Source organism: Coregonus lavaretus, assembly GCF_964263955.1.
Source record: "Coregonus lavaretus genome assembly, chromosome: 1".
In the NCBI taxonomy this organism is placed as follows: domain Eukaryota; kingdom Metazoa; phylum Chordata; class Actinopteri; order Salmoniformes; family Salmonidae; genus Coregonus; species Coregonus lavaretus.
The window spans coordinates 63275499-63301593 of record NC_139988.1 but is presented as its reverse complement, the minus strand read 5'-3'; the positions used below and the strand labels follow the sequence as shown (position 1 = coordinate 63301593).

Genomic DNA, 26095 nt, shown 5'->3' with positions numbered 1-26095 from the left:
GAATGGTATCAGATACATCAAACACATGTTTCCATGTGTTTGATGCCATTCCATTTGCTCCATTCCAGCCATTATTATGAACCGTCCTCCCCTCAGCAGCCTCCACTGTAATAGTATTTTTGTAGGCACTAACTCCGCCATGTTTTGTTGGACAAAGCTTATGGGGAAATGAATGGAGTTTTTGGATAAATGCCAAAAATAAGGTCTGTGGTAAACACACCCTTAGGAGATCTCATCCATTTTGTTCTATAAGATCATCCTCATCAGCTGTCACTTTTTGTGAATTTTGAAAAGTGTATGTAATCAAAAAAAGCATATAAAGCACACAAAGGCTTCATAATTCATAAAGGTCGTGTTACATGACTAATATTATCTCATAGAACAAAATGTATAAGATCTCCTAAGCCTGTGTTTACCTCAGACCTTCTTTTCTGCGTTTATCCCCAAACCCTATTTTTTCCACATTCATTTTCGCCCTAGGAATGGCTGAACGAACCAGAGATAACTTATTTCCGTTTTTTAGGAATACAACCTGGCGAGCTCCATTGCAACATTATTTCAAAATATATTTTTTAACTAATATCTAACAATAAAAAGTTATAATGTCAATGCCTATAAAAATTTAGTGCATGCAGTATGCATATAAAAACACTGGACTATTGCATTTGAAAATAATTATATCAGTTACTATTTAATATTATTAACTTATTCAGTTGTTAGTGTGGACAGTTATTATAATCATCTTTCTACTTTGATAGAGAGAGGACTCATCTTAATGTCTGTGACAGCATGGGCAACGCCATTAATGGCTACAACCCATAGGAATCCCTACCCAGTTGACTACTTCATGGCGGAAGCACGGTGGAAGCCTTTATATATACATACAATCTATGGTGGAAGCCCTCAATGGCGCTGCCTGTGCTAAAACTGAATTTTGGCCTCTAACATTCCATTTGAATTTAAGGGGCTTTATTGGCATGGGAAGCATATGTTTACATTGCCAAAGCAAGTGAAATAGATAATAAACAAAAGTGAAATTAACAGTAAACATTACACTCACAAAAGACCCAAAGGAATAGTGCCATTCCCTATGCTTTGATAAGGTCAATCGATTATACGCCAGCAGCTCATCTGATCCTCATTTCATTCCGCCACAATCCCAGCATGCTGCTGTCTACTATTTGTTGTAGCTCCAAATCCATTTCCGGTTCCTTTCCACTTCTCCCAGCGGCAGCTGCGTGGTTTTGCTAAACACACATTTGTACGAGATTGGACATATCCTAACATGTCGTACCAAACCGAAGAAACCGAAGAAGTACGTACCTATTTTATTTTCTACAGTTTATTTTAGTTTATAGCGCGGTCCTACAGACCGGAACCTAACGTTATTTAGCCTCACCGGCTCATCACCAAGTGGACGACTCCACATTAACTAACTAGCGAACGTTAGCGACATAGCTACTACCTAAGTTAGCTAGTTAGGCGGTTGATTGTATTATATTTTTTCAGATAGTCACAAATAATTGCTGCTTTTCATGTGCTTACTAGTGTTTGTTATGAATTAACTAGCCAGTCATCCAGTTGGCGAAAACCACGTTGCCAGTTTACTTAACGTAGATAACGCGTTAACTTCATGGTGGAGTAATACTTGTCTGTCTGGTTGGCTTCTGAGTGAATTTTTATTATATCAGAGAAAATATTTGCTATTATCACATTGAATAGCTTTAAGAAGAAACATACCATAAACGTTTGTCAATCATTAGTTATTTAGTTAGCTAGCTAAATGTGACATTTTAATGACACTGGTTTCACCAATTAGTATTTGGACTGTTGATGACTGCTTGTTAGTTAAAGAGGAAGGTCTCAACATATGTCATGTTGATAATAATTTACGTACTTTTCCATCTCTCCACAGTATGATCCTTATTCCTACACAAATGATGATTATCTCCATACTGGTGAGTGTGTAGTTTCATCTAGATATTTGAGTGGATAAACTTGACACTCAAATGTCAGGCATGTGTTTGTTTGGTGTGTAATCACTACATACGCCTCCCTCACCCATCACAGTTAATTGTATCACAAATAGACACCAAAAAAATTGAATCACATCAATGATTCTATAGTAGAAACAATGCACATTATCCCACCATTACCATTTCAGTGCAACACTATTCCTTAAGAACGACAGAACCTCATCCTTCATCAATCTTCTTGCAGGTGACCCTAAAGCTGACCTGGCCTACGAGCGCCAGTACGAGCAGCAGACCTACCACGTCATCCCTGAGGTGATCAAGAACTTCCTGCAGTACTTCCACAAGACTATCTCGGACCTCATCGACCAGAAGGTGTACGAGCTGCAGGCCAACCGTGTGTCGAGCGAGAGCATTGAGCAGAAGATCTACGAAATCCAAGATGTCTATGAGAACAGGTACACAGTCTTTTCTCTAGTTATCTTAACATTAAAACACTAGGGCTGTCCCCGACAAGAAAAATATTCGATTGGTCAACATTTTAAAATGTGTGTTTTTCCATATATAGACACACCCGATGTGTTTTAATAAAATCATCTATATATGCATTCTGATGCTTTAAGGGCACTGTTTGATAAAATAAGACACAAATGACTCGAGGGAGCCAGTGATCAAGATAACCAGAAGAAAGAAACCTTAACCTGTTCCGACCATTCTCCTCCCGTTCCTACTGGCTTTCTCAGATTGCTGGTAATAGGCTACACGAGGAGTTGGCAACCTTTCTCATGTGGAATGCCAATGTATCTTACCATTTCTACCGATCTGTGTGGCAGTTATGGTTTTCATATGCACATTTTTGTGGAACAGTTTCATTTAATTTATAATTACGGCTTCGTATCTCAAAGTCATTTTCATGTGGTTAATCAAAATTCTATCTAAATGAAAATGATACAAACCTAAAAAAGTAACTTCTATAGCCATTGCCAACTATGTAAAAATAGCCTATAAAGCCTACAAATAAAAACATTGCAGCCTGCAGGTAGAAAATATAATGATAAAAAATAAATATCTTACAAATCATATTGGCTATGCATGGTCTGTCTGCAACAAACTTGAAACGTATTAACTATTAACTTGAGTCTGTCGAAGCTTGCGCTAGCAACATTGTATAAAATATTCCAGCCCTTCAGTTTCCCACACCAATGAGCTCGGGACAGACACAGCTGTAGTCTATTTGCGCAAGGGTTAAGAAGTAATCAGGCGCATTACATTTTTCCCTTTCATGCTGGGTGGTTATCGAAAGGGAGATTTTTCAAATACATTGAGGAACTATTGTCATTCTCAATGGATGTAAAACAGACTTTGTTTGCTTGCTGTTTGAGGTTAACAAAACATTACTTTGAGAAGCTCCACAGCTCATTAGTGGTGGTGCGTTAAGCCAATCAGAAATGCTATCAGTTCCCCAAATGGGCACGTTTATATGCCTATATTGGCGCGCAGGCCAGTTAGCCTATAGGCCTACTTCTATGTGTAATCAGGTCCTTACTCAACATTGACAGGAGAGCTCAAAACAAAAGACAATGACTAAATTGACAACTCGTAAATGGAATGAAATAAACAAAAACTTGTTTCTCACAAGTGTAGCATAGGCTTTGCACTCTGCAAACAACGTGTCCACTCCGACAATGAGAACTGTAAAAGACTGGAATAATATGTTGAATGCATTAACAAAAATGACCGTAACCAAACAAACATTGTAGATTAGATATTATAGGAATTAACAGTAAATGTACTACTGGTGATATACAGTGCATTCGGAAAGTATTCAGACCCCTTGACTTTATCCACATTTCTTCCCCTCATCAATCTCCACACAATACCCCATAATGACAAAGCAAAAACAGGTTTTTAGAAATGTTTGCAAATGTATAAACAATACTAAAACATATCTTTTTAACATAAGAATTCAGACCCTTTGCTATGAGACTTGAAATTGAGCTCAGTTGCATCATGTTTCCATTTATTATCCTTGCGATGTTTCTACAACTTGATTGCAGTACACCTGTGGTAAATTCAATTGATTGGACATGATTTGGAAAGGCACACACCTGTCTATATAAGATCCCACAGTTGACAGTGCATGTCAGAGCAAAAACCAAGCCATGAGGTCGAAGGGAATTGTCTGTAGAGCTCCGAGACAGGATTGTGTTGAGGCTCAGCATTGAATGTCCCCAAGAACACCGTGGCCTCCACCATTCTTAAATGGAAGAAGTTTGGAACCATCAAGACTCTTCCTAGAGCTGTAGGGCTAAGATAAAGGATTATAGAATAAAAAACCTGCCTAGGTTCTCTATTGGAGTAGGCTTATATGATCCTAAAATAATTGTCATTATCTTTTTACATAAAAAAAATTATAATCTCAATATTAAACATTTTAAAGGACATTGTTCTGATACACACCGGCAAATGGGTTGGGTATTGTCAACAGGGTTGTTGTCTCTAGTGTGTGGCGGGCTGGTTAACACTAGGTTAAACTGATTTAAAGGTAACAGTAGAGCCAACACAATAACTGGCTTATGGAAGCACTTCTCTAAGCGAGAAGTATATTATATATTTCTATATTAGCTATTTACGCAACCTTTTATATTCTTGATCCTAATGATATAGGCCTAGTTGTAAAACAGTCGAGGGATAGAGCAACAAACCTGGAATAAGAACAAAATGTGTGTGGGTGGAGAGAGGGTTGGTTTTACAGGTTTACTTGCTTTGGATTGTCAGTACTACATGTCTTTGCTATCGTGCCATGGCTGTGGCATGGTCGATTGTAAGTTAAATGTATATATTCCTTTATGGGTAGTGTGATGCCTAAGACAAATGTTTACTGCCAGTCATTAGCGGCTGTTAGAATCTCTTTTTTCTTCCTTCCTTTTTGTTGGAATAAAACAGGATATAATGAGGACTACATGAAATATGTCTTGCATGTAATGGACATAGAGAACTGGTCTTGTGATATTTATAGGTATTATTCCCTTAATGCGTTTGAATTTTTTCTAACAATTGGATCCAATGAACTGAGCAGGCTGGGCTGACATGCTTATAGCCTTTGCTTGGACTTTCTAAATATGAGCATGAATCTATAATATTGTGCTGTTATTATTTCTATTAATATGATCTATTATTGTTATATTTTCTGACTGTTTTCCATGTTATTTGGTTAGTTCTCCTAAAAAGCACCCTCATAGATATACAATAGACCTATGGGCTTTGACTGTGTGAGTGAAGGGTGGCAGTATTGAATGATGTTGTTATGGGATTGCTCATATTTCCATCTGGCGGCCAAGGGTTTACCTTAGAACGCAAAGGTGCGTCATGAGTCAGGGAGATGGTCTGATGGTCTTAGTGACAACAGACCTACAGTGCATTCGGAAAGTATTCAGACACATTTACTTTTTCCACATTTTGTTACGTTACTGCCTTATTCTAAAATTGATGAAATTGTTCCCCCCCTCATCAATCTACCTACACACAATACCCCATAATGACAAAGCAAAAACAGGTTTGTAGAATTTTTTTAATTCATTCCAAATGAACTGATATCACATTCACATAAGTATTCAGACCCTTTACTCAGTACTTTGTTGAAGCACCTTTGGCAGCGATTACAGCCTCAAGTCTTCTTGGGTGTGACACTACAAGCTTGGCACACCTGTATTTGGGGAGTTTCTCCCATTCTTCTCTTCAGATCCTGTCAAGCTCTGTCAGGTTGGATGGGGAGCGTCGCTGCACAGCTATTTTCAGGTCTCTCCAGAGATGTTCGATTGGGTTCAAGTCCGGGCTCTGGCTGGGCCACTCAAGGACATTCAAAGACTTGTCCCGAAGCCACTCCTGCGTTGTCTTGGCTGTGTGTTTAGGATCATTGTCCTGTTGGAAGGTGAACCTTCGCCCCAGTCTGAGGTCCTGAGCAGGTTTTGATCAAGGATCTCGCTGTACTTTGCTCCGTTCATCTTTCCCTCGATCCTGACTAGTCTCTCAGTCCCTGCCGCTGAAAAACATCCCCACAGCATGATGCTGCCACCACCATGCTTCACCGTAGGGATGGTGCCAGGTTTCCTCCAGACGTGACGCTTGGCATTCAGGCCAAAGAGTTCAATCTTGGTTTCATCAGACCAGAGAATCTTGTTTCTCATGGTCTGAGTCCTTTAGGTGCCTTTTGGCAAACTTCAAGCGAGTTGTAATGTGCCCTTTACTGAGGAGTGGCTTCCACCTGGCCACTCTACCATAAAGGCCTGATTGGTGGTGCTGCAGAGATGGTTGTCCTTCTGGAAAGTTCTCCCATCTCCACAGAGGAACTCTGGAGCTCTGTCAGTCACCATCAGGTTCTTGGTCACCTCCCTGACCAAGGCCCTTCTCCCCCGATTGCTCAGTTTGGCTGGGCAGCCAGCTCTAGGAAGAGTCTTGGTGGTTCCAAACTTCTTCCATTTAAGAATGATGGAGGCCACTGTGTTCTTGGGGACCTTCAATGCTGCAGAAATGTGTTGGTACCCGTCCCTAGATATATGCCTTGACACAACCCTGTCTCGGAGCTCTACAGACAATTCCTTCAACCTCATGGCTTGGTTTTTGCTCTGACATGCACTGTCAACTGTGCGACCTTATAGACAGGTGTGTGCCTTTCCAAATCATGTCCAATCAATTGAATTTACCACAGGTGGACTCCAATTAAGTTGTAGAAACATCTCAAGGATGGTCAATGGAAACAGGATGCTCAATTTGAGTCTCATAGCAAAGTGTCTGAATACTTATGTAAATAAGGTATTTCTGTTTTTTATTTTCAATACGTTGGCAAAAATTGCTATGTCATTATGGGTTATTGTGTGTAGATTGAGGGAAAAAAATAAATGTAATTCATTTTAGAATAAGGCTGTAACGTAACACAATGTGGAAAATATCAACAGGTCTGAATACTTTCCGAATGCACTGTATATATGGGGAGAGGTTTTAGTGGGTGGAATATTAGGACAATTGGAGATTTACACAGTTGCAGCTACAGTATGCTTAACATTGCAAATATTATGGTACAGCTATATGGACACTTAATCATCATGGTGCTTTTTAATGTTAAGTTTACAAACATTGGTTGTGGTAAGTATAATTGAAACTTGGGTATCATTATTGTAAGCGGGGAAATAAGTATAGCCAGTTACAATTGTAAAGGCTTAGCAGATCATAAAAAATATAAAATTTTACTTGGCTAAAAGAGATATCTATTGTTTACAGATAACTCACTCTACAAATATAGATGAGGTTGGATGGGAAAGGACTGGGAGGGAGAAATATATTTTTCTCATAGGCAAAGAAACTCAAAAGGGGTGATTATGTTAATTATCAAAAATGTTGATCCAATTATTGAAACAGATCCTCAAGGAAGATAGATCCTTTTATATATGCTATTGGATCAAAAACAGAACTGGCTAATTAATCTATATGGGCCAAATAATAATGATCCACACTTGTAAAAAAAAAAAAAAAAAAAAAAAGATATAATAATCTATTGCGCTCACTAGCAGCGACTGAATCTGTTATTATGGTGGGAGATTATAATACGGTTTTAAGTGCCACAATGGATCATAAAGGAAATCCCACTACAAAACTATCACTCTCATGCACTTAAGGAGATCACAAATATCATGGATACATTACAACTAGTAATGTATCCATGAAAAATCCTGACCTAGTGAGATATACATGGAGGATGCTTAATCAAGCTAGCCGTCGCGATTACTTCCTGGTCTCATTCTTGCTGGCATCAAAAGTTAAAGTATTATAAGGAGATCAAATAAGATCGGTCCGCCATCTAATTGGCCTCCATATAACTCTTACAGAATTTCCACGTAGACGGGATATTCAAAATCTTGTCAAAGCCTACTGGATGACAATTTGTTCTTAACTAAGACAAAATAATTCAGAATTCACTTTTTTCTGCACAACATGGGTACAGCAGATTCCCTTATTGTATGGGACACTTTTAAATGTACTTTTAGAGGCAATACAATACTCATAATTAAAACAAAAGCTGTTTAGGTCAAAAGAGAAGAGAGAACTGTAAATATTTATTTCTTAATAATGTATAATTAACAAATGTACAGAAAAACCTGTGTGAAGGCCAACTTACAGTGGAGGAACTTTTTGAGGCAATTAAATATTTTCAGTTTGGAAAAACACCAGGGCTTGATGGTATACCAGTAGAGGTACACTACCAGTCAAAAGTTTTAGAACATCTACTCGTTCAAGGGTTTTTCTTTATTTTTTTACTATTTTCTACATTGTAGAATAATAGTGAAGACATCAAAACTATGAAATAACACATATGGAATCATGTAGTAACCAAAAAAGTGTTAAACAAATGAGAATAAATTATTCAAATAGCCACCCTTTGCCTTGATGACAGCTGTGCACACTCTTGGCATTCTCTCAACCAGCTTCATGAGGTAGTCACCTGGAATACATTTCAATTAACAGGTGTGCCTTGTTAAAAGTTAATTTGTGGACAAGGTAGGGTTGGTATACAGAAGATAGTCCTATTTGGTAAAAGACCAAGTCCATATTATGGCAAGAACAGCTCAAATATGCAAAGAGTAATGACAGTCCATCATTACTTTAAGACATAAAGGTCAGTCAATCCGGAAAATTTCAAGACATTTGGAAGTTTCTTCAAGTGCAGTCGCAAAAACCATCAAGCGCTATGATGAAACTGGCTTATGATTCCGCCACAGGAATGGAAGACCGAGTTACCTCTGATGCAGAGGATAAGTTCATTAGAGTTACCAGCCTCAGAAATTGCAGCCTAAATAAATGCTTCACAGAGTTCAAGTAACAGACACATCTCAACATCAACTGTTCAGAGGAGACTGTGAATCAGGCCTTCATGGTCGAATTGCTACAAAGAAACCACTACTAAAGGACACCAATAAGAAGAAGAGACTTGCTTGGGCCAAGAAACACGAGCAATGGACATTAGACCGGTTGAAATAAAGCATGGAGGAGGAGGTGTTATGGTGTGGGGGTGCTTTGCTGGTGACACTATCTGTGATTGATTTACAATTCAAGGCACACTTAACCAGCATGGCTACCACAGCATTCTGCAACGATACGCCATCCCATCTGGTTTGGGCTTAGTGGGACTATCATTTGTTTTCAACAGGACAATGACCCAACACACCTCCAGGCTGTGTAAGGGCTATTTTACCAAGGAGAGTGATGGAGTGCTGCATATGTGGGAACTCTTTCAAGACTGTTGGAAAAGCAATACCGGTGAAGCTGGTTGAGAGAATGCCAAGAGAGTGCGAAGCTGTCATCAAGGCAAAGGTGGCTACTTTGAAGAAACTCAAATATAAAATATATTTTGATTTGTTTAACACTTTTTTGGTTACTACATGATTCCGTATGTGTTATTTCATAGTTTTGATGTCTAAACTACCATTGTACAATGTATAAAATAGTAAAAATAAAGGAAAACCCTTGAATGAGTAGGTGTGTCCAAACTTTTGACGTGTGTGTGTGTATATAGATAGATATATACACACACACACACAGTTGAAGTCGGAAGTTTACATACTTAGGTTGGAGTCATTAAAATTAGTTTTTCAACCACTCCACAAATTTATTTTTAACAAACTGTAGTTTTGGCAAGTCTGTTAGGACATCTACTTTGTGCATGACACAAGTAATTTTTCCAACAATTGTTTACAGACAGATTATTTCACTTATAATTCACTGTATCACAATTCCAGTGGGTCAGAAGTTTACATACACTAAGTTGACTGTGCCTTTAAACAGCTTGGAAAATTCCAGAAAATGATGTCATGGCTTTAGAAGCTTCTGATAGGCTAATTAACATCATTTGAGTCAATTGGAGATGTACCTGTGGATGTGTTTCAAGGCCTACCTTCAAACTGAGTGCATCTTTGCTTAACATCATGGGAAAATCCAAATAAATCAGCCAAGACCGCAGAAAAAAATTGTAGACCTCCACAAGTGTGGTTCATCCTTGGGAGCAATTTCCAAACGCCTGAAGGTACCACGTTCATCTGTACAAACAATAGTACGCAAGTATAAACCCCATGGGACCACGCAGCTGTCATACTGCTCAGGAAGGAGATGCGTTCTGTCACCTAGAGATGAATGTACTTTGGTGCGAAAAGTGCAAATCAATCCCAGAACAACAGCAAAGGACTTGTGAAGATGCTGGAGGAAACAGGTACAAAAGTATCTATATCCACAGTAAAACAAGTCCTATATCGAGATAACCTGAATGGTCGCTCAGCAAGGAAGAAGCCACTGCTCCAAAACTGCCATAAAAAAGCCAGACTACGGTTTGCAACTGCACATGGCGACAAAGATCGTACTTTTTGGAGAAATGTCCTCTGGTCTGATGAAACATAATTGGCCATAATGACTATTGTTATGTTTGGAGGAAAAAGGGGGTGCTTGCAAGCTGAAGAACACCATCCCAACCGTGAAGCACGGGGGTGGGAGCATCATGCTGTGTGGGTGCTTTGCTGCAGGAGGGACTGGTGCACTTCACAAAATAGATGGCATCATGAGGAAGGAAAAGTATGTGGATATATTGAAGCAACATCTCAACACATCAGTCAGGAAGTTAAAGCTTGGTCGCAAATGGGTCTTCCAAATGGACAATGACCCCAAGCATACTTCCAAAGTTGTGGCAAAATGGCTTAAGGACAACAAAGTCAAGGTATTGGAGTGGCCATCACAGTCAACTTAGTGTATGTAAACTTCTGACCCACTGGAATTGTGATACAGTGAATTATAAGTGAAATCATCTGTCTGTAAACAATTGTTGGAAATATTACTTGTGTCATGCACAAAGTAGATGTCCTAACCGACTTGCCAAAATGTATAGTTTGTTAACAAGAAATGTATGGAGTGGTTGAAAAACAAGTTTTAATGACTCCAACCTAAGTGTATGTAAACTTCCGACTTCAATATATATATATATATATATATACTGCTCATAAAAAACACTAAAATAACACATCCTAGATCTGAATGAATGAAATAATCTTATTAAATACTTTTTTCTTTACATAGTTGAATGTGCTGACAACAAAATCACACAAAAATTATCAATGGAAATCAAATTTATCAACCCATGGAGGTCTGTATTTGGAGTCACCCTCAAAATTAAAGTGGAAAACCACACTACAGGCTGATCCAACTTTGATGTAATGTCCTTAAAACAAGTTAAAATGAGGCTCAATAGTGTGTTTGGCCTCCACGTGCCTGTATGACCTCCCTACAACGCCTGGGCATGCTCCTGATGAGGTGGCGGATGGTCTCCTGAGGGATCTCCTTCCAGACCTGGACTAAAGCATCCGCCAACTCCTGGACAGTCTGTGGTGCAACGTGGCGTTGGTGGATGGAGCGAGACATGATGTCCCAGATGTGCTCAATTGGATTCAGGTCTGGGGAACGGGCGGGCCAGTCCATAGCATCAATGCCTTCCTCTTGCAGGAACTGCTGACACACTCCAGCCACATGAGGTCTAGCATTGTCTTGCATTAGGAGGAACCCAGGGCCAACCGCACCAGCATATGGTCTCACAAGGGGTCTGAGGATCTCATCTCGGTACCTAATGGCAGTCAGGCTACCTCTGGCGAGCACATGGAGGGCTGTGCGGCCCCCCCCAAAGAAATGCCACCCCACACCATGACTGACCCACCGCCAAACCGGTCATGCTGGAGGATTTTGCAGGCAGCAGAACGTTCTCCACGGCGTCTCCAGACTCTGTCACGTCTGTCACATGTGCTCAGTGTGAACCTGCTTTTATCTGTGAAGAGCACAGGGCGCCAGTGGCGAATTTGCCAATCTTGGTGTTCTCTGGCAAATGCCAAACGTCCTGCACGGTGTTGGCCTGTAAGCACAACCCCCACCTGTGGACGTCTGGCCCTCATACCACCCTCATGAAGTCTGTTTCTGACCGTTTGAGCAGACACATGCACATTTGTGGCCTGCTGGAGGTCATTTTGCAGGGCTCTGGCAGTGCTCCTCCTGCTCCTCCTTGCACAAAGGCGGAGGTAGCAGTCCTGCTGCTGGGTTGTTGCCCTCCTACGGCCTCCTCCACGTCTCCTGATGTACTGGCCTGTCTCCTGGTAGCGCCTCCATGCTCTGGACACTACGCTGACAGACACAGCAAACCTTCTTGCCACAGCTCGCATTGATATGCCATCCTGGATGAGCTGCACTACCTGAGCCACTTGTGTGGGTTGTAGACTCCGTCTCATGCTACCACTAGAATGAAAGCACCGCCAGCATTCAAAAGTGACCAAAACATCAGCCAGGAAGCATAGGAACTGGGAAGTGGTCTGTGGTCACCACTTGCAAAACCAGTCCTTTATTGGGGGTGTCTTGCTAATTGCCTATAATTTCCACCTGTTGTCTATTCCATTTGCACAACAGCATGTGAAATTTATTGTCAATCAGTGTTGCTTCCTAAGTGGACAGTTTGATTTCACAGAAGTGTGAATGACTTGGAGTTACATTGTGTTGTTTAAGTGTTCCCTTTAATTTTTTTGAGCAGTGTATATATGGGGCATACAACAATCTCAGCTCTGTAGATTTTGTTTTGAAGAGACAATCACTATATCATTTAATATGGTATTGCCCCTATGTAGCTTGGTTCAGGAATGGTTAAACAATCACAACATTCAATTACAATTAAACTTACAAATAGCAGTGTTGGGCGATTTGGAAAGCCATAGTCAGTCAATAAATAATATAATAATACTCATAGGAAAGGTTTTCATCTTTAGCTCACAATCTGTGGATACTATGCGATTAGAAAGGTTCCAAATGTATGTAAAACAGTACAATATGGCACATGGAAACAAAACGAGGTCTGTGGTGATAGGTGGGATGGGCTGAGAGTGGCTGAGGGGTGGGATTAAAGAGTTTATGTTCGGTAATGTATTATGTGATTGCTGTATATAAAGTACCATGTATGTAAAATGTATATGTAGCAGAAAAGCTTTTAAAAAACTAAAAAGATGTCTCCTCCGAAAAATAGACTCTTCCTAGAGCTGGCCCGCCCGGCCAAACTGGGCAATCTGGGAGATGGGCCTTGGTCAGGGAGGTGACCAAGAACCCGATGGTCACGCTGACAGAGCTCTAGAGTTCCTCTGTGGAGATGGGAGAACCTTCCAGAAGGACAACCATCTCTGCAGCACTCCACCAATCAGGCCTTTATGGTAGAGTGGCCAGACGGAAGCCGCCACTCAGTAAAAGGCACATGACAGCCCGCTTGGAGTTTGCTAAAAGGCACCTAAAGGACTCTCAGACCATGACAAACAAGATTCTCTGGTCTGATGAAACCAAGATTGAACTCTTTGGCCTTAATGCCAAGCGTCAAGTCTGGAATAAACCTTGCACCATCTCTACGGTGAGGCATGGTGGTGGCAGCATCATGCTGTGGGGATGTTTTTCAGTGGCAGGGACTGGGAGACTAGTCAGGATTGTGGGAAAGATTAATGGAGCGAAGTACAGAGATCCTTGATGAAAGCCTGCTCCAGAGCGCTTAGGACCTCAGACTGGGGCGAAGGTTAACCTTCCAACAGGACAACGACCCTAAGCACACAGCCAAGACAAAACAGGAGTGCTTCAGGACAAGTCTCTGAATGTCATAAAACACTTAAGTTTAAAGTTTTATTTTTACACATTCTCGTCTCTCCTCAGCTGGAACAAGCTGACTGACCGCTTCTTCAAAACGTCTCCCTGGCCAGAGGCTGAGGCCATCGCTTCCCTCGTTGGAAACGGTGAGTGCGTCAGTCTACTGCTGTTTCTCCTTCCAGTTTGGGCAGAAGCCTGTTCAGATGATTGTGGACATAGTAGTGGTGGTAGTTAGTAATAGCAAGTAGAATACATTAATATCCCTCCGGGATTAATTGGTTTTGCAGCAGAATCATATCCAAAAACAACAGACAAGATGTAGGCACAAAATAACATGGACCACACATTTATTGCACATAGTTGCTGGAGTGAAATAAGTGAAAGTTGTTAAAGTGTAAAATGCTAGGTAGTGTGGAGTGCAGTAGTAACATGTATCTATTTCAAAAATGCTATGGTAGCAGAAGTGAATGAATGGTTTTATTTGTTGTTTTTGCAACGGTGGACAGAGAAATGTGGACCTGATGGTAGGAGTTTAAACTGTAAACAGGATGTCTAGTGTCCTTTAGGGTGTTCTCTGCTTTCTTTTAGAGCCATTTGCTTATAGAGTGGAGACCATGTGGTTCACAAACTAGTTTGCTGCCTCTGTAGAATATTCTTGTTGTTGCTGTTCTCTCTTGACAATGAAGTGGGAAGAATGCGCAGGTTGACGTTTGTCATTAGTCTTGACTTGGAGGCAGAACTAAGCGATTTCCGCTAGATGGGCTAGCTGCAAAGTCAAAATTGTCTATATTGTAGAAATTTGCTATTTGGTCTTAATTTAGGGTTAGGCATTAGGGTTAGCAGTGTGGTTAGGGTTAAAATCAGATTTTACGATTTTTGTAGCTGTGCCAGCTATTGACCACTGCAGAGCTGCCTCCAGGCCAAGATTCATTACAATAAATGCCAACAAGCAAAGAATGTTGTGCCATTAATTATTCTTTCTTGTTGCGCTTGCTCACTCTCTCTGTTGGCCCATTCAGACGCTGTGTTCCTGATCCTGTATAAGGAGTTGTACTACAGACACATCTATGCTAAAGTCAGCGTGAGTATCTATCCTTCTTGCCACAGAACCATTGTTTAACCCCTATCAGCTTTAAAATATAAATCTTACATCTCCTGTCCTGGATGGATTCAATCCAATGGGTTTACAGTGCACAGAACTATAATAATGTCACTACTTGGAGGACTTTTTACTTAAATAATGCTTTTATGTTTTCTTTGACCATCAGGGAGGACCAACTCTCGACCAGAGATTTGAGTCTTACTACAATTACTGCAACCTCTTCAACTACATTCTAAGTAAGTCTGAGTACTAAATATCTGTTGCCTTAATATATTTTCATAATAGTGTATTACATTGGACGCTTCCAATACCTCACTAAGCAGGTATATATTGTTGTATACAGATGCAGATGGACCCGCCCCCTTGGAGCTGCCCAACCAGTGGCTCTGGGACATTATTGATGAATTCATTTATCAGGTAAATTAACATAGTTTGATATGTTGCTTGTGTATTTTAGTTTTTCATCATAATCTATGGAATTAATTTGGTACCCCTCTGTCTTGAAGCTGCTATGGTACATGGAATTGTGACTGCATTTGAATAAGAAGTAAACAAGTTCACTCTTGTTCCCCTAAACAGTTCCAGTCGTTCAGCCAGTATCGCTGCAAGACAGCCAAGAAATCTGAGGAGGAGATTGAGTTCCTGAGGAACAACCCCAAGATCTGGAACGTCCATAGTGTTCTAAATGTGCTCCACTCGCTGGTGGACAAGAGCAACATCAACCGCCAGCTGGAGGTCTACACCAGTGGAGGTAAAGAAAGAAGATACAGCTGTAGATGCATTGTATCTGTATTGATATATGATGACATATCATTCATTATACGATATATAATTTGTAGCTAAATATTTTGACATAGAATAAAGATATCGTTTTTGTATCACTATATTGTTAAAAAGTATAATACATCGCTTATCTATATAATGTTACAAAGATGTATCAGTAATACAGAGCGTTATCTTACACCACAGATTACCCTCACATTCTTATCAGTGATCAATACTGAATGGTTGAGGCAGTCCATGGTTACTGTGCGACAGCTCTAACAGTTTGTGTTGCAGGTGATCCGGAGAGTGTGGCTGGGGAGTATGGCCGTCACTCCCTGTATAAGATGCTGGGATACTTCAGCCTGGTGGGGCTGCTGAGGCTACATTCTCTGCTGGGGGACTATTACCAGGCCATCAAAGTCCTGGAGAACATCGAGCTCAACAAGAAGGTACACTAGCCACTGTGTAGTAGTACTGTCGATGTGCATACAGTACAGCTGAAGATATCTCCAAATCGAATCAAATTTGATTAGTCACGTACACATATTATGCAGATGTTATCGTGGGTGTAGCGAAATGCTTACGTTCCTAGCTCCAACAGTGCAGTAATACCTAACAATAGGAAAGGAATGAAGAAATGTAGAAACATTAAAACGAGCAATGTCAGAGTCCGGAAAATAAATATATATATATGTGATGGTGTGTATTATGGACAGTATATGAATAGAAAAGGTGTGTACAGCAGTAGTTATATAGGATGAGCCTTAATTAGAATACAGATATATACATATGAAGCAGGGTTTCCATTAGGAAAATGGGGCACCGGATAACGTGACCGGGAAGATTTTAATTTACCGGACCCATATGCACCCATTAGGGCGTCCACCCACGGTGCTCAGAATGACACAAATCTCATTTAGATTATGGTAATGCATTTTAACAGAACATGCAACTCATGTAATGAAGCAGCCAATAAAACATAATTTTCTAACATTTGCCAAGATACAATTAGTCGGAAAACACCATTCTAAAAAGCACACCTGGGAAAACGCCATTCTAAACAGCACACCTGATAGCAGTTCCATATGCGACTGTGGTGATATGAAAATGAATAGAACAGGACAGAAATGGAATTGCTGTGGGTCCAATAAGGAAATCAATGGAAATACATTTGCCAACATTATATAATTCTCCTGTCTATACAGAAATAAATAAAATCATTCAAAATACTTCGCCAGAAAACATGATTTAGCCACAGAGGAATCGAGGCTCATTATCTTATTTTTGTTGTTGCTGTGGATTGTTTCAAATCACAAGCTCGTAGGCCTACACCTATTTGGAAAGCCCGAATTATTGAGTTGTGGCTGTCAGTGAAAAGCATCTAAAATATGTGTGAAGATAATGTCTTGGGTATAATTTTAAATGTTGAGACAAGAAGGGAAATGGTGCTAGGCGAATTCTCTCCAGAATGGCACAGCTGTCTCGGCCAATTATTGCACATTCATTGTGTGAATTGTTTGCCCTTTGATAAATAAATAAAAATCTATTCCCCACTGTATGTCACCAGTAGTAAATGTACTGTTAATCCCCGTAATTTGGTTATATTAATTTCTGTTAATGCATGTATTAATTACAAGTAATTTACCGTTCTCATTCTCGGAGTGGAAATGTTGTTTGCAGAGTTCACAACCTGCTACAGTTGTGAGAAACAAGTTTTGGTTTATTTCATAACCATCATTTACGAGATTTGTTAAATTCATTTTGTCTTTTGTTTGGAGTACTCCATGTGAGCAATGAGCATGTGTCTGGTTTCTCTGTCCTGATGAGCACGCATAGAAGTACCTTGCCTGTTGCAGGGAAATGTAGGAAAGTGTTTTTTTAACATCCATTGCGAATGATAATATATTAAAACTCTAGTTCCTCACAGTAAGCTATTTAAAAAATATTTCCAACAATCTCCCCCTCGATAATCACCACTCCTTGGTGTGAAAGAGCAATGGAAGTTATAGGCCAGCTGCTGCATTTGGCTATGAGTTCTATAGGCTTTGAGTTCCGCGCGCTCATTTCTTTAGCCGCCAATGGATCACGGTGTATCAATGTGTCAATATGGCAGAGGCTGGTCATCTTGAATTAGTTTACTTTTAACTTTGATTTTTATCATTCTAATTCAAATTTTTATGATTAACCACGTGACAATGATTTTGAGAAATGAAAACATTATTATTGAAATGAAACTGTTCCATGAAAATGCGCATGTGAAAATCATAACTTGCACGCAGAACGGTAGAAATGGTAGGATAAATTATCAACTTCCCCAAACTTGAAACTCACGTGCCGCCTATGAAGTCTATATAAAATAATTGCCTCCACGTTTCCATGGACCGATTTTGTCTATAGGCTACTTTGAAGCAAGGTAAGACATGCCTCATAATATGAAATAAAACATTCAGGTTTCAAATAATAAAGTATGTTTTCTAAATGCATACTGCCTCCAGCTCACATTGTAAAGTGGTGGGACTGTCAAATGTATTTCCATCGACTGGTATTTCCATCAATGAGTAAAAAGCACTATTTTACCATGTTTTTTTTCTCCTCCCTGTCATTTTGGCCGGCAACAGTTTTATTTACCGGCTTTTCATTTTTATTATTGAATTGCCGGCTAATGGGAACCCTAATATGAAGTGGGTAAAACAGTATGTAAACATTATTAAAGTGACCAGTGTTCAATGACTATGTACATAGGGCAGCAGTCTCTAGCGTGCAGGGTTGGGTACCGGGTGGTAACCGACTAGTAACGGCTACTAAAGTTCAGGACAGGGTACTGGTCATAGGTCGGCTAGTAGTGACTATTTAACAGTCTGATGGCCTGGAGATAGAAGCTGTTTTTCAGTCTCTCGGTCCCAGCTTTGATGCACCTGTACTGTCTCCATATCTATCCCCAAATGCCCACTCTCTGATATTTACAGACGTACGAATTAAGGAGTGGGCCTTAACTGTTGATACCCCTCTATCTATATTTCTACTCCATATTTCTCTCTCCAATGTATTCCCTACTGTTGTAACCCAGTCACTTCCCTCTACTTTGTATTTACTCTCTCTTACAGAGTATGTACTCTCGTGTGCCCGAGTGCCAGATCACCACCTACTACTACGTGGGCTTTGCCTACCTGATGATGAGGAGGTACCAGGACGCCATCCGTGTCTTCGCCAACATCCTACTCTACATCCAGAGGACCAGGAACATGTTCCAGAGGTCCACCTATAAATATGAGATGGTCAGTAGCAATGTTCGTGTGCATGCGGCCACGCAGCACCTTCAGGACTGCCGCACAGAAGAATTGCCAGCCCGCGCAGAGATGTTGACTATGCACATTTGTTGATGATGATAGCGAATTATTAGCCAAGTTATAGCTATTTTTTGGTCAGCCATGGGGGAGTGATTGCTTCCAACAAGGGCACAAAACCTGTACATTTCTAGCCATCTTTGAAAAGTAAGTTGGGCAAAGAGCTTTTTTTTTTTGTCTTAAAGGGGTAGTTTTTAGATGATTTTATTTTGTAAAGTGGTTTCTTGCATCATAAAATTGGTGTTAACAGACCATTTTCTATTTTTAGACAAGTGACTTGAGCTTTCAGACAATTAAAAAGAAAAACGGTTAATGTCAAGCCCTGCGTAAGGTTTTTACATCTAATGGAATAGGCCAACATTGAACACCATATAGGCTGAAATCAATAGTTATTTCCATATGACAATGTTATGGGATGCATTTGATCCATTGTTTTTGTTAGTAGGCCACTGATAGCCTCAGTAGCTTACTTGGCCAATGTCTAAAACTGTGACTTGAAGCGGGTACAGCCTTAGTGTTCACAGTAAATGCACACAGGAAGTTGCACAGAATGCTCACAATGTTCAAGTTTCCACTCACAAGACATTACACTTTCTCAGTGATAGAAAAAAATGTAGGGAATATTGGTCAGTGGGCCTAACCTGTGATGACTACGATAGCTATATTACTGATTGTTATGATTGACATCTCCCTCAGAGCTGGGTCATGTTTAGTAGGGCACATAATGGAAAACATTTAAAAATGAACATGACCCTGGTGATCAGTTGAGTCACTACTTATTCCTGCTCCTCCAGATCAGCAAGCAGAACGAGCAGATGCACGGGCTGCTGGCCATAGCCCTGACCATGTACCCCATGCGCATCGACGAAAGCATCCACACCCAGCTTAGGGAGAAGTACGGAGACAAGATGCTTCGCATGCAGAAGGGGTGAGCGAGAGAGGTCTACACTTAATACCACACTGTGGGAACCAGGGTATAGAGGGAGTTATAGGCCCAACCTCTAGGCCCAATGTGGAGATCTGACAGACAGGATTTGATTGGTCTAAGCAATATAGTGAAACTTCCTCCTGGCTTATCAGAGGGCAAGGTGGAGCTATTACCATATTGCTTACTTGCACCTGTCAAATCCACTTAGATCTCACAAAGGTGCATAGGGCGTAAGGGTCTAGAGTTTGATTTGGAATTGGGCCATAGGTGTTTGAAACTTGACTGACATGACTGTGTGACCTCAGAGACCTGCAGGTGTTTGAGGAGCTTTTCAGCTTTGCCTGTCCCAAGTTCCTGTCCCCGGTGGTGCCCAACTACGATAATGTGCACCCCAACTACCACAAGGAGCCCTTCCAGCAGCAGCTCAAGGTGTTCACCGAAGAGGTGCAGCAACAGGCCCAGCTCTCTACCATCCGCAGGTAACGAGTTATCTCTGTGAGAGTCAGGTGAGCTGCTACAGTCGGTCAAGTTCAGCACCTCCCTGTTTAACTCAGTTTCAAAATATTTATCCATTGCTCTCGAACATGGTTCCTTGGTTTCCCCCTCAAATCTCACCCTGCTCCATCTCTCTGCTGTCCAGTTTCCTGAAGCTCTACACCACCATGCCTGTGGCCAAGCTGGCAGGCTTCCTGGACATGACGGAGCAGGAGTTCCGCATCCAGCTGCTGGTCTTCAAACACAAGATGAAGAACCTGGTGTGGACCAGCGGCATCTCTGCCTTGGACGGAGAGTTCCAGTCCGCCTCCGAGGTCGACTTCTACATCGACAAGGTGTGTGTGTGAGACATGTCGTTACACAGAGCCTACTCACCTCATTTTAGATGCTGTTAACAATATGGAATTAACTCTTTATAAGTAATGTAGTTAAATAACCTGTATTCCCTGTCTGTTATGTGCCTGCAGGACATGATCCACATCGCAGACACCAAGGTGGCCCGCCGCTATGGCGATTTCTTCATCAGACAGATCCACAAGTTTGAGGAGGTGAAAAATTATACATTTTCAAATTATTTTACGGCAGTATTTCCAGGTAGCAACAGTTTTTGTTTACCTTTATCATAATATTTCTGTTACATTGCAGACATTTGCTTCTGTATTTAATGATTATGTATATTTTAAGTCCTAGAATAGAAAAATTAAAGGCTCCTATCTGCTATTGGATTTGGTTTATTCCTGTAATAAATAAATAAAATGTAGTCAGTTTCTACTTGTGTGTTATTCGCCATGCAGTTGAACAGAACGCTGAAGAAGATGGCTATGAGTGGAGCCAGCAGCACTGCCACAGCCGCCGCCACCACAACCACCAGGGCCACATGAGTCGGATCTGACTTACAGCCGCAACATCTGCTCTACCTGGCTCTCTATTCCTTGGCTCTGTTGATCCTCCAACAAACGATCGATATTGCTTTTTTCTATGTAGTTTGAAAACAATAAAGGAGGAGGTGGTGTTCTAAAAGCCATGTCCTGTTGGTGTTTTGTTGGGGTGCACATGGAGTCATCGTGATAATTTATATTATCAAACAGGTTGTACTGTGATTTTAGTACCTTTCACAAACAGTACAGTAGTTAATCAGCTAAATCAGAACCACTAGACTAGATGGCAACATTTAGTTACCAATATCAGCCATGTATACATTACTCTCTACCTTAAAAGCGCCACGAGTTAGTGATAGGACTTCAGAGTTTTGTATTATAATTTATTTCAACTGCTATGAGATTAGATATTAATTTACACGGAACAAAAATATAAACACAAAGTGTATAATGTTGGTCCCATTTTTCATGAGCTGAAATAAATTATCCCAGAAATGTTCCATACGCACGAAAAGCTTATTTCTCTCAAATTCTGTTCACATTTGTTTACATCTCTGTTAGTGAGCAATTCTTCTTTGCCAAGATAATCCAGCCACCTGACAGGTGTGGCATATCAAGAAGCTGATTAAACCGCATGATCATATTGCAGGTGCACCTTGTGCTGGGGACAATAGAAATGTGCTGTTTTTCTTTTATCACAGATCATCCAACATTCCCAACACGTATCTCAGGGCTGGTGACTGATTACCATAAAAATAAATAATGCTAAAAACACGACACTCCGATTGGGAAACAGTTGCTATATGAAAGGAAAACCGACAAATGTCTCCAAAGCTTGAGGCCGTGGATCTGAACCCTGCCCTGTGCAACTGGGTCCTGGACTTCCTGACGGGCAGCCCCATTTTACATTTACATTTTAGTCATTTAGCAGACGCTCTTATCCAGAGCGACTTAGTGAATGCATACATGTTTTTTTGTTTGTTTTTTGTTTGTTTTTTCATACTGGCCCCCCGTGGGAAACAAACCCACATCCCTGCCGGCCAAACCCTCCCCTACCTTGGATGACGCTGGACCAATTGGGCGCCGCCCATGGGTCTCCCGTTCGCTGCCGGCTGCGACAGGGCCTGGACTCTAACCAGGATCTCTAGTGGCACAGCTAGACCACTGCGCCACTCGGGAGTCAAGGTGGTGAAGGTAGGAAACAAAATCTCCACTTCGCTGATCCTCAACACTTGGGCCCCACAAGGGTGCGTGCTCAGCCCCCTCCTGTACTCCCTGTTCACCCATGACTGCGTGGCCAAGCACGCCTCCAACTCAATCATCAAGTTTGCAGATGACACAACAGTAGTAGGCTTGATTACCAACAATGATGAGACCGCCTACAGGGAGGAGGTGAGGGCTCCGGGAGTGTGGTGCCAGGAAAATAACCTCTCACTCAACATCAACAAAACAAAGGAGATGATCGTGGACTTCAGGAAACAGCAGAGGGTGTACCCCCCTATCCACATCGACGGGACCGCAGTGGAGGTGGAAAGCTTCAAGTTCCTTGGCGTACACATCACCGACAAACTGAAATGGTCCACCCACGCAGACAGTGTGGTGAAATCAGGAGGCTGAAAAAATGTGGCTTATCACCTAAAACCCTCACAAACCTTTACAGATGCACAATTGAGAGCATCCTGTCGGGCTGTATCACCGCCTGGTACTGCACCGCCCACAACCGCAGGGCTCTCCAGAGGGTGGTGCGGTCTGCCGAACGCATTACCGGGGGCAAACTACCCGCCCTCCAAGACACATACAGGAAGGCCAAAAAGATCAAGGACATCAACAACCCGAGCCACTGCCTGTTCACCCCGCTATCATCCAGAAGGCGAGGTCAGTACAGGTGCATCAAAGCTGGGACAGAGAGAATGAAAAACTGCTTCTATCTCAAGGCCATCAGACTGTTAAATAGCCATCACTAGCACATTAGAGGCTGCTGCTGCCTTTTGAAATCACTGGCCACTTTAAGAAATTGAACACTAGTCACTTTAATAATGTTTACATATCTTGCACTACTCATCTCATATGTATATACTGCATTCTATTCTATAATATTATTCTGTATCTTAGTCCATGCCGCTCTGTCATTGCTTGTCCATATACAGTGGGGAAAAAAAGTATTTAGTCAGCCACCAATTGTGCAAGTTCTCCCACTTAAAAAGATGAGAGAGGCCTGTAATTTTCATCATAGGTACACGTCAACTATGACAGACAAAATGAGAAAAAAAGATCCAGAAAATCAGATTGTAGGATTTTTAATGAATTTATTTGCAAATTATGGTGGAAAATAAGTATTTGGTCAATAACAAAAGTTTCTCAATACTTTGTTATATACCCTTTGTTGGCAATGACACAGGTCAAACGTTTTCTGTAAGTCTTCACAAGGTTTTCACACACTGTTGCTGGTATTTTGGCCCATTCCTCCATGCAGATCTCCTCTAGAGCAGTGATGTTTTGGGGCTGTCGCTGGGCAACACGGACTTTCAACTCCCTCCAAAGATTTTCTATGGGGTTGAGATCTGGAGACTGGCTAGGCCACTCCAGGACCTTGAAATGCTTCTTACGAAGCCACTCCTTCGTTGCCCGGGCAGTGTGTTTGGGATCATTGTCATGTTGAAAGACCCAGCCACGTTTCATCTTCAATGCCCTTGCTGATGGAAGGAGGTTTTCACTCAAAATCTCACAATACATGGCCCCATTCATTCTTTCCTTTACACGGATCAGTCGTCCTGGTCCCTTTGCAGAAAAACAGCCCCAAAGCATGATGTTTCCACCCCCATGCTTCACAGTAGGTATGGTGTTCTTTGGATGCAACTCAGCATTCTTTGTCCTCCAAACACGACGAGTTGAGTTTTTACCAAAAAGTTCTATTTTGGTTTCATCTGACCATATGACATTCTCCCAATCCTCTTCTGGATCATCCAAATGCACTCTAGCAAACTTCAGACGGGCCTGGACATGTACTGGCTTAAGCAGGGGGACACGTCTGGCACTGCAGGATTTGAGTCCCTGGCGGCGTAGTGTGTTACTGATGGTAGGCTTTGTTACTTTGGTCCCAGATCTCTGCAGGTCATTCACTAGGTTCCCCCGTGTGGTTCTGGGATTTTTGCTCACCGTTCTTGTGATAATTTTGACCCCACGGGGTGAGATCTTGCGTGGAGCCCCAGATCGAGGGAGATTATCAGTGGTCTTGTATGTCTTCCATTTCCTAATAATTGCTCCCACAGTTGATTTCTTCAAACCAAGCTGCTTACCTATTGCAGATTCAGTCTTCCCAGCCTGGTGCAGGTCTACAATTTTGTTTCTGGTGTCTTTTGACAGCTCTTTGGTCTTGGCCATAGTGGAGTTTGGAGTGTGACTGTTTAAGGTTGTGGACAGGTATCTTTTATACTGATAACAAGTTCAAACAGGTGCCATTAATACAGGTAACGAGTGGAGGACAGAGGAGCCTCTTAAAGAAGAAGTTACAGGTCTGTGAGAGCCAGAAATCTTGCTTGTTTGTAGGTGACCAAATACTTATTTTCCACCAAAATTGCAAATAAATTCATTAAAAATCCTACAATGTGATTTTCTGGAGAAAGAAAATCTCAATTTGTCTGTCATAGTTGACGTGTACCTATGATGAAAATTACAGGCCTCTCTCATCTTTGTAAGTGGGAGAACTTGCACAATTGGTGGCTGACTAAATACTTTTTTCCCCCACTGTATGTATTCTTAAATCCCATTCCTTACTTTTTTGTGTGTATTGGGCATATGTTGTGAAATTGTTCGATATTACTGCACCGTCGGAGCTAGAAGCACAAGCATTTCGCTACACCCGCTATAACATCTGCTAAACACGTGTATGTGACAAATAAAGTTTGATTTGATGTACACGTATTCCAAACATCCATTCTTGCGCTCTACCCATTTTGGTAAAGCAGCATTTTTTTCCTTAATATTTTTTATTCGTACCATTTTCTTTAATAAAGTCAAGTGGTTCTGGTACCGGTTCCGACTGACATTTTCACTTAAATCGATCTGTGGACACTGTATATCGAAATGGCTTGCATTGAGCGATAGTCCTGGTTCCTATAGACACAGTAGTATATTTTCTGAACCAGTGTGACACAGGATGTGAACTCTGAAACCACTTGAAGCTGGGATGTTCCTCCTACCATTTCATTTGCTCTTTTCCGACTGTCCAACTCTTGGCTGAACCCTACATCACAGCCACTGACAAAGCACATGCCTGCAATCCTTAAATCGTTGCGAAGCAGAGAGCGTGGTTTCATCACTGTAGCACATTCAGCGATATATTTATAGCCATTAATCTTAAATAATAGATTTTAAAGAAAAAAACACTTTGTCATAGACAGACTATATTAAAATGAGATGAAAGGCGAGTTCCTAACAAATTCAGGAAGCCAAGATAGAGCTCTGAGACTTCCACAGCCATGGGGGCAGACGTTTTGATCAAGAGACCTTTAGAAAATATGCAAATTTTCTCTAACACTATAAACATACAAAGATGTGTTTTACAGTTAAGGAAGGTGAAATCTTATAGTTGGTCATTTTATAAATTGATTGTACTATATTTAGAAAGCATGTCATTTCAAGCCTTATTCATAGTTTTGTTAAACAGGAAATACATAAAATATTTCATATTTGTATCATATTTGTACTATGTACTTGAGCTTGTTTAGTCTAAAGTGACTACACCTCAGCAATTTATAACTATTTTTACCAGAAAGATTACATTTTAACCTTTCTTGCGAGTATGCAGCATTACTAGTTATTGTTTATGGGCCTCTCATGATAAATAACTTTTGGGGATTACGTAGATTACATTTTCAATTACATTTAACTGGTTTTAATAGGCTCTTTTTATTTTTTTATAAACA

At 41.0% G+C, this 26095-nt stretch overlaps 1 protein-coding gene across 1 annotated transcript; it reads left to right on the top strand.

Annotated features, from left to right (window-relative positions):
• The first annotated feature begins 1194 nt into the window (after positions 1–1194).
• LOC311132744 (eukaryotic translation initiation factor 3 subunit L-like) lies at positions 1195–21670 on the top strand. The gene is made up of 15 exons (XM_084166042.1): positions 1195–1315; positions 1916–1958; positions 2221–2431; positions 13725–13804; positions 14678–14739; positions 14927–14996; positions 15104–15177; positions 15340–15511; positions 15820–15974; positions 18630–18800; positions 19664–19797; positions 20103–20276; positions 20438–20627; positions 20760–20840; positions 21087–21670. Exons 1-15 carry the CDS (start codon positions 1286–1288, stop codon positions 21171–21173), a joined length of 1734 nt encoding a protein of 577 aa, XP_084022168.1. The 5' UTR covers positions 1195–1285; the 3' UTR covers positions 21174–21670.
• Positions 21671–26095: the final 4425 nt, after the last annotated feature.

Bases quoted from the DNA above. Each gene is read 5' to 3' on its own strand.
- LOC311132744 (XM_084166042.1), top strand. From the start codon at position 1,286: ATGTCGTACCAAACCGAAGAAACCGAAGAA. The intron at 14,740-14,926 runs GTGAGTATCTAT...TTTGACCATCAG, and splicing joins ACATCTATGCTAAAGTCAGC to GGAGGACCAACTCTCGACCA. The intron at 20,628-20,759 runs GTGTGTGTGTGA...ATGTGCCTGCAG, and splicing joins TCGACTTCTACATCGACAAG to GACATGATCCACATCGCAGA.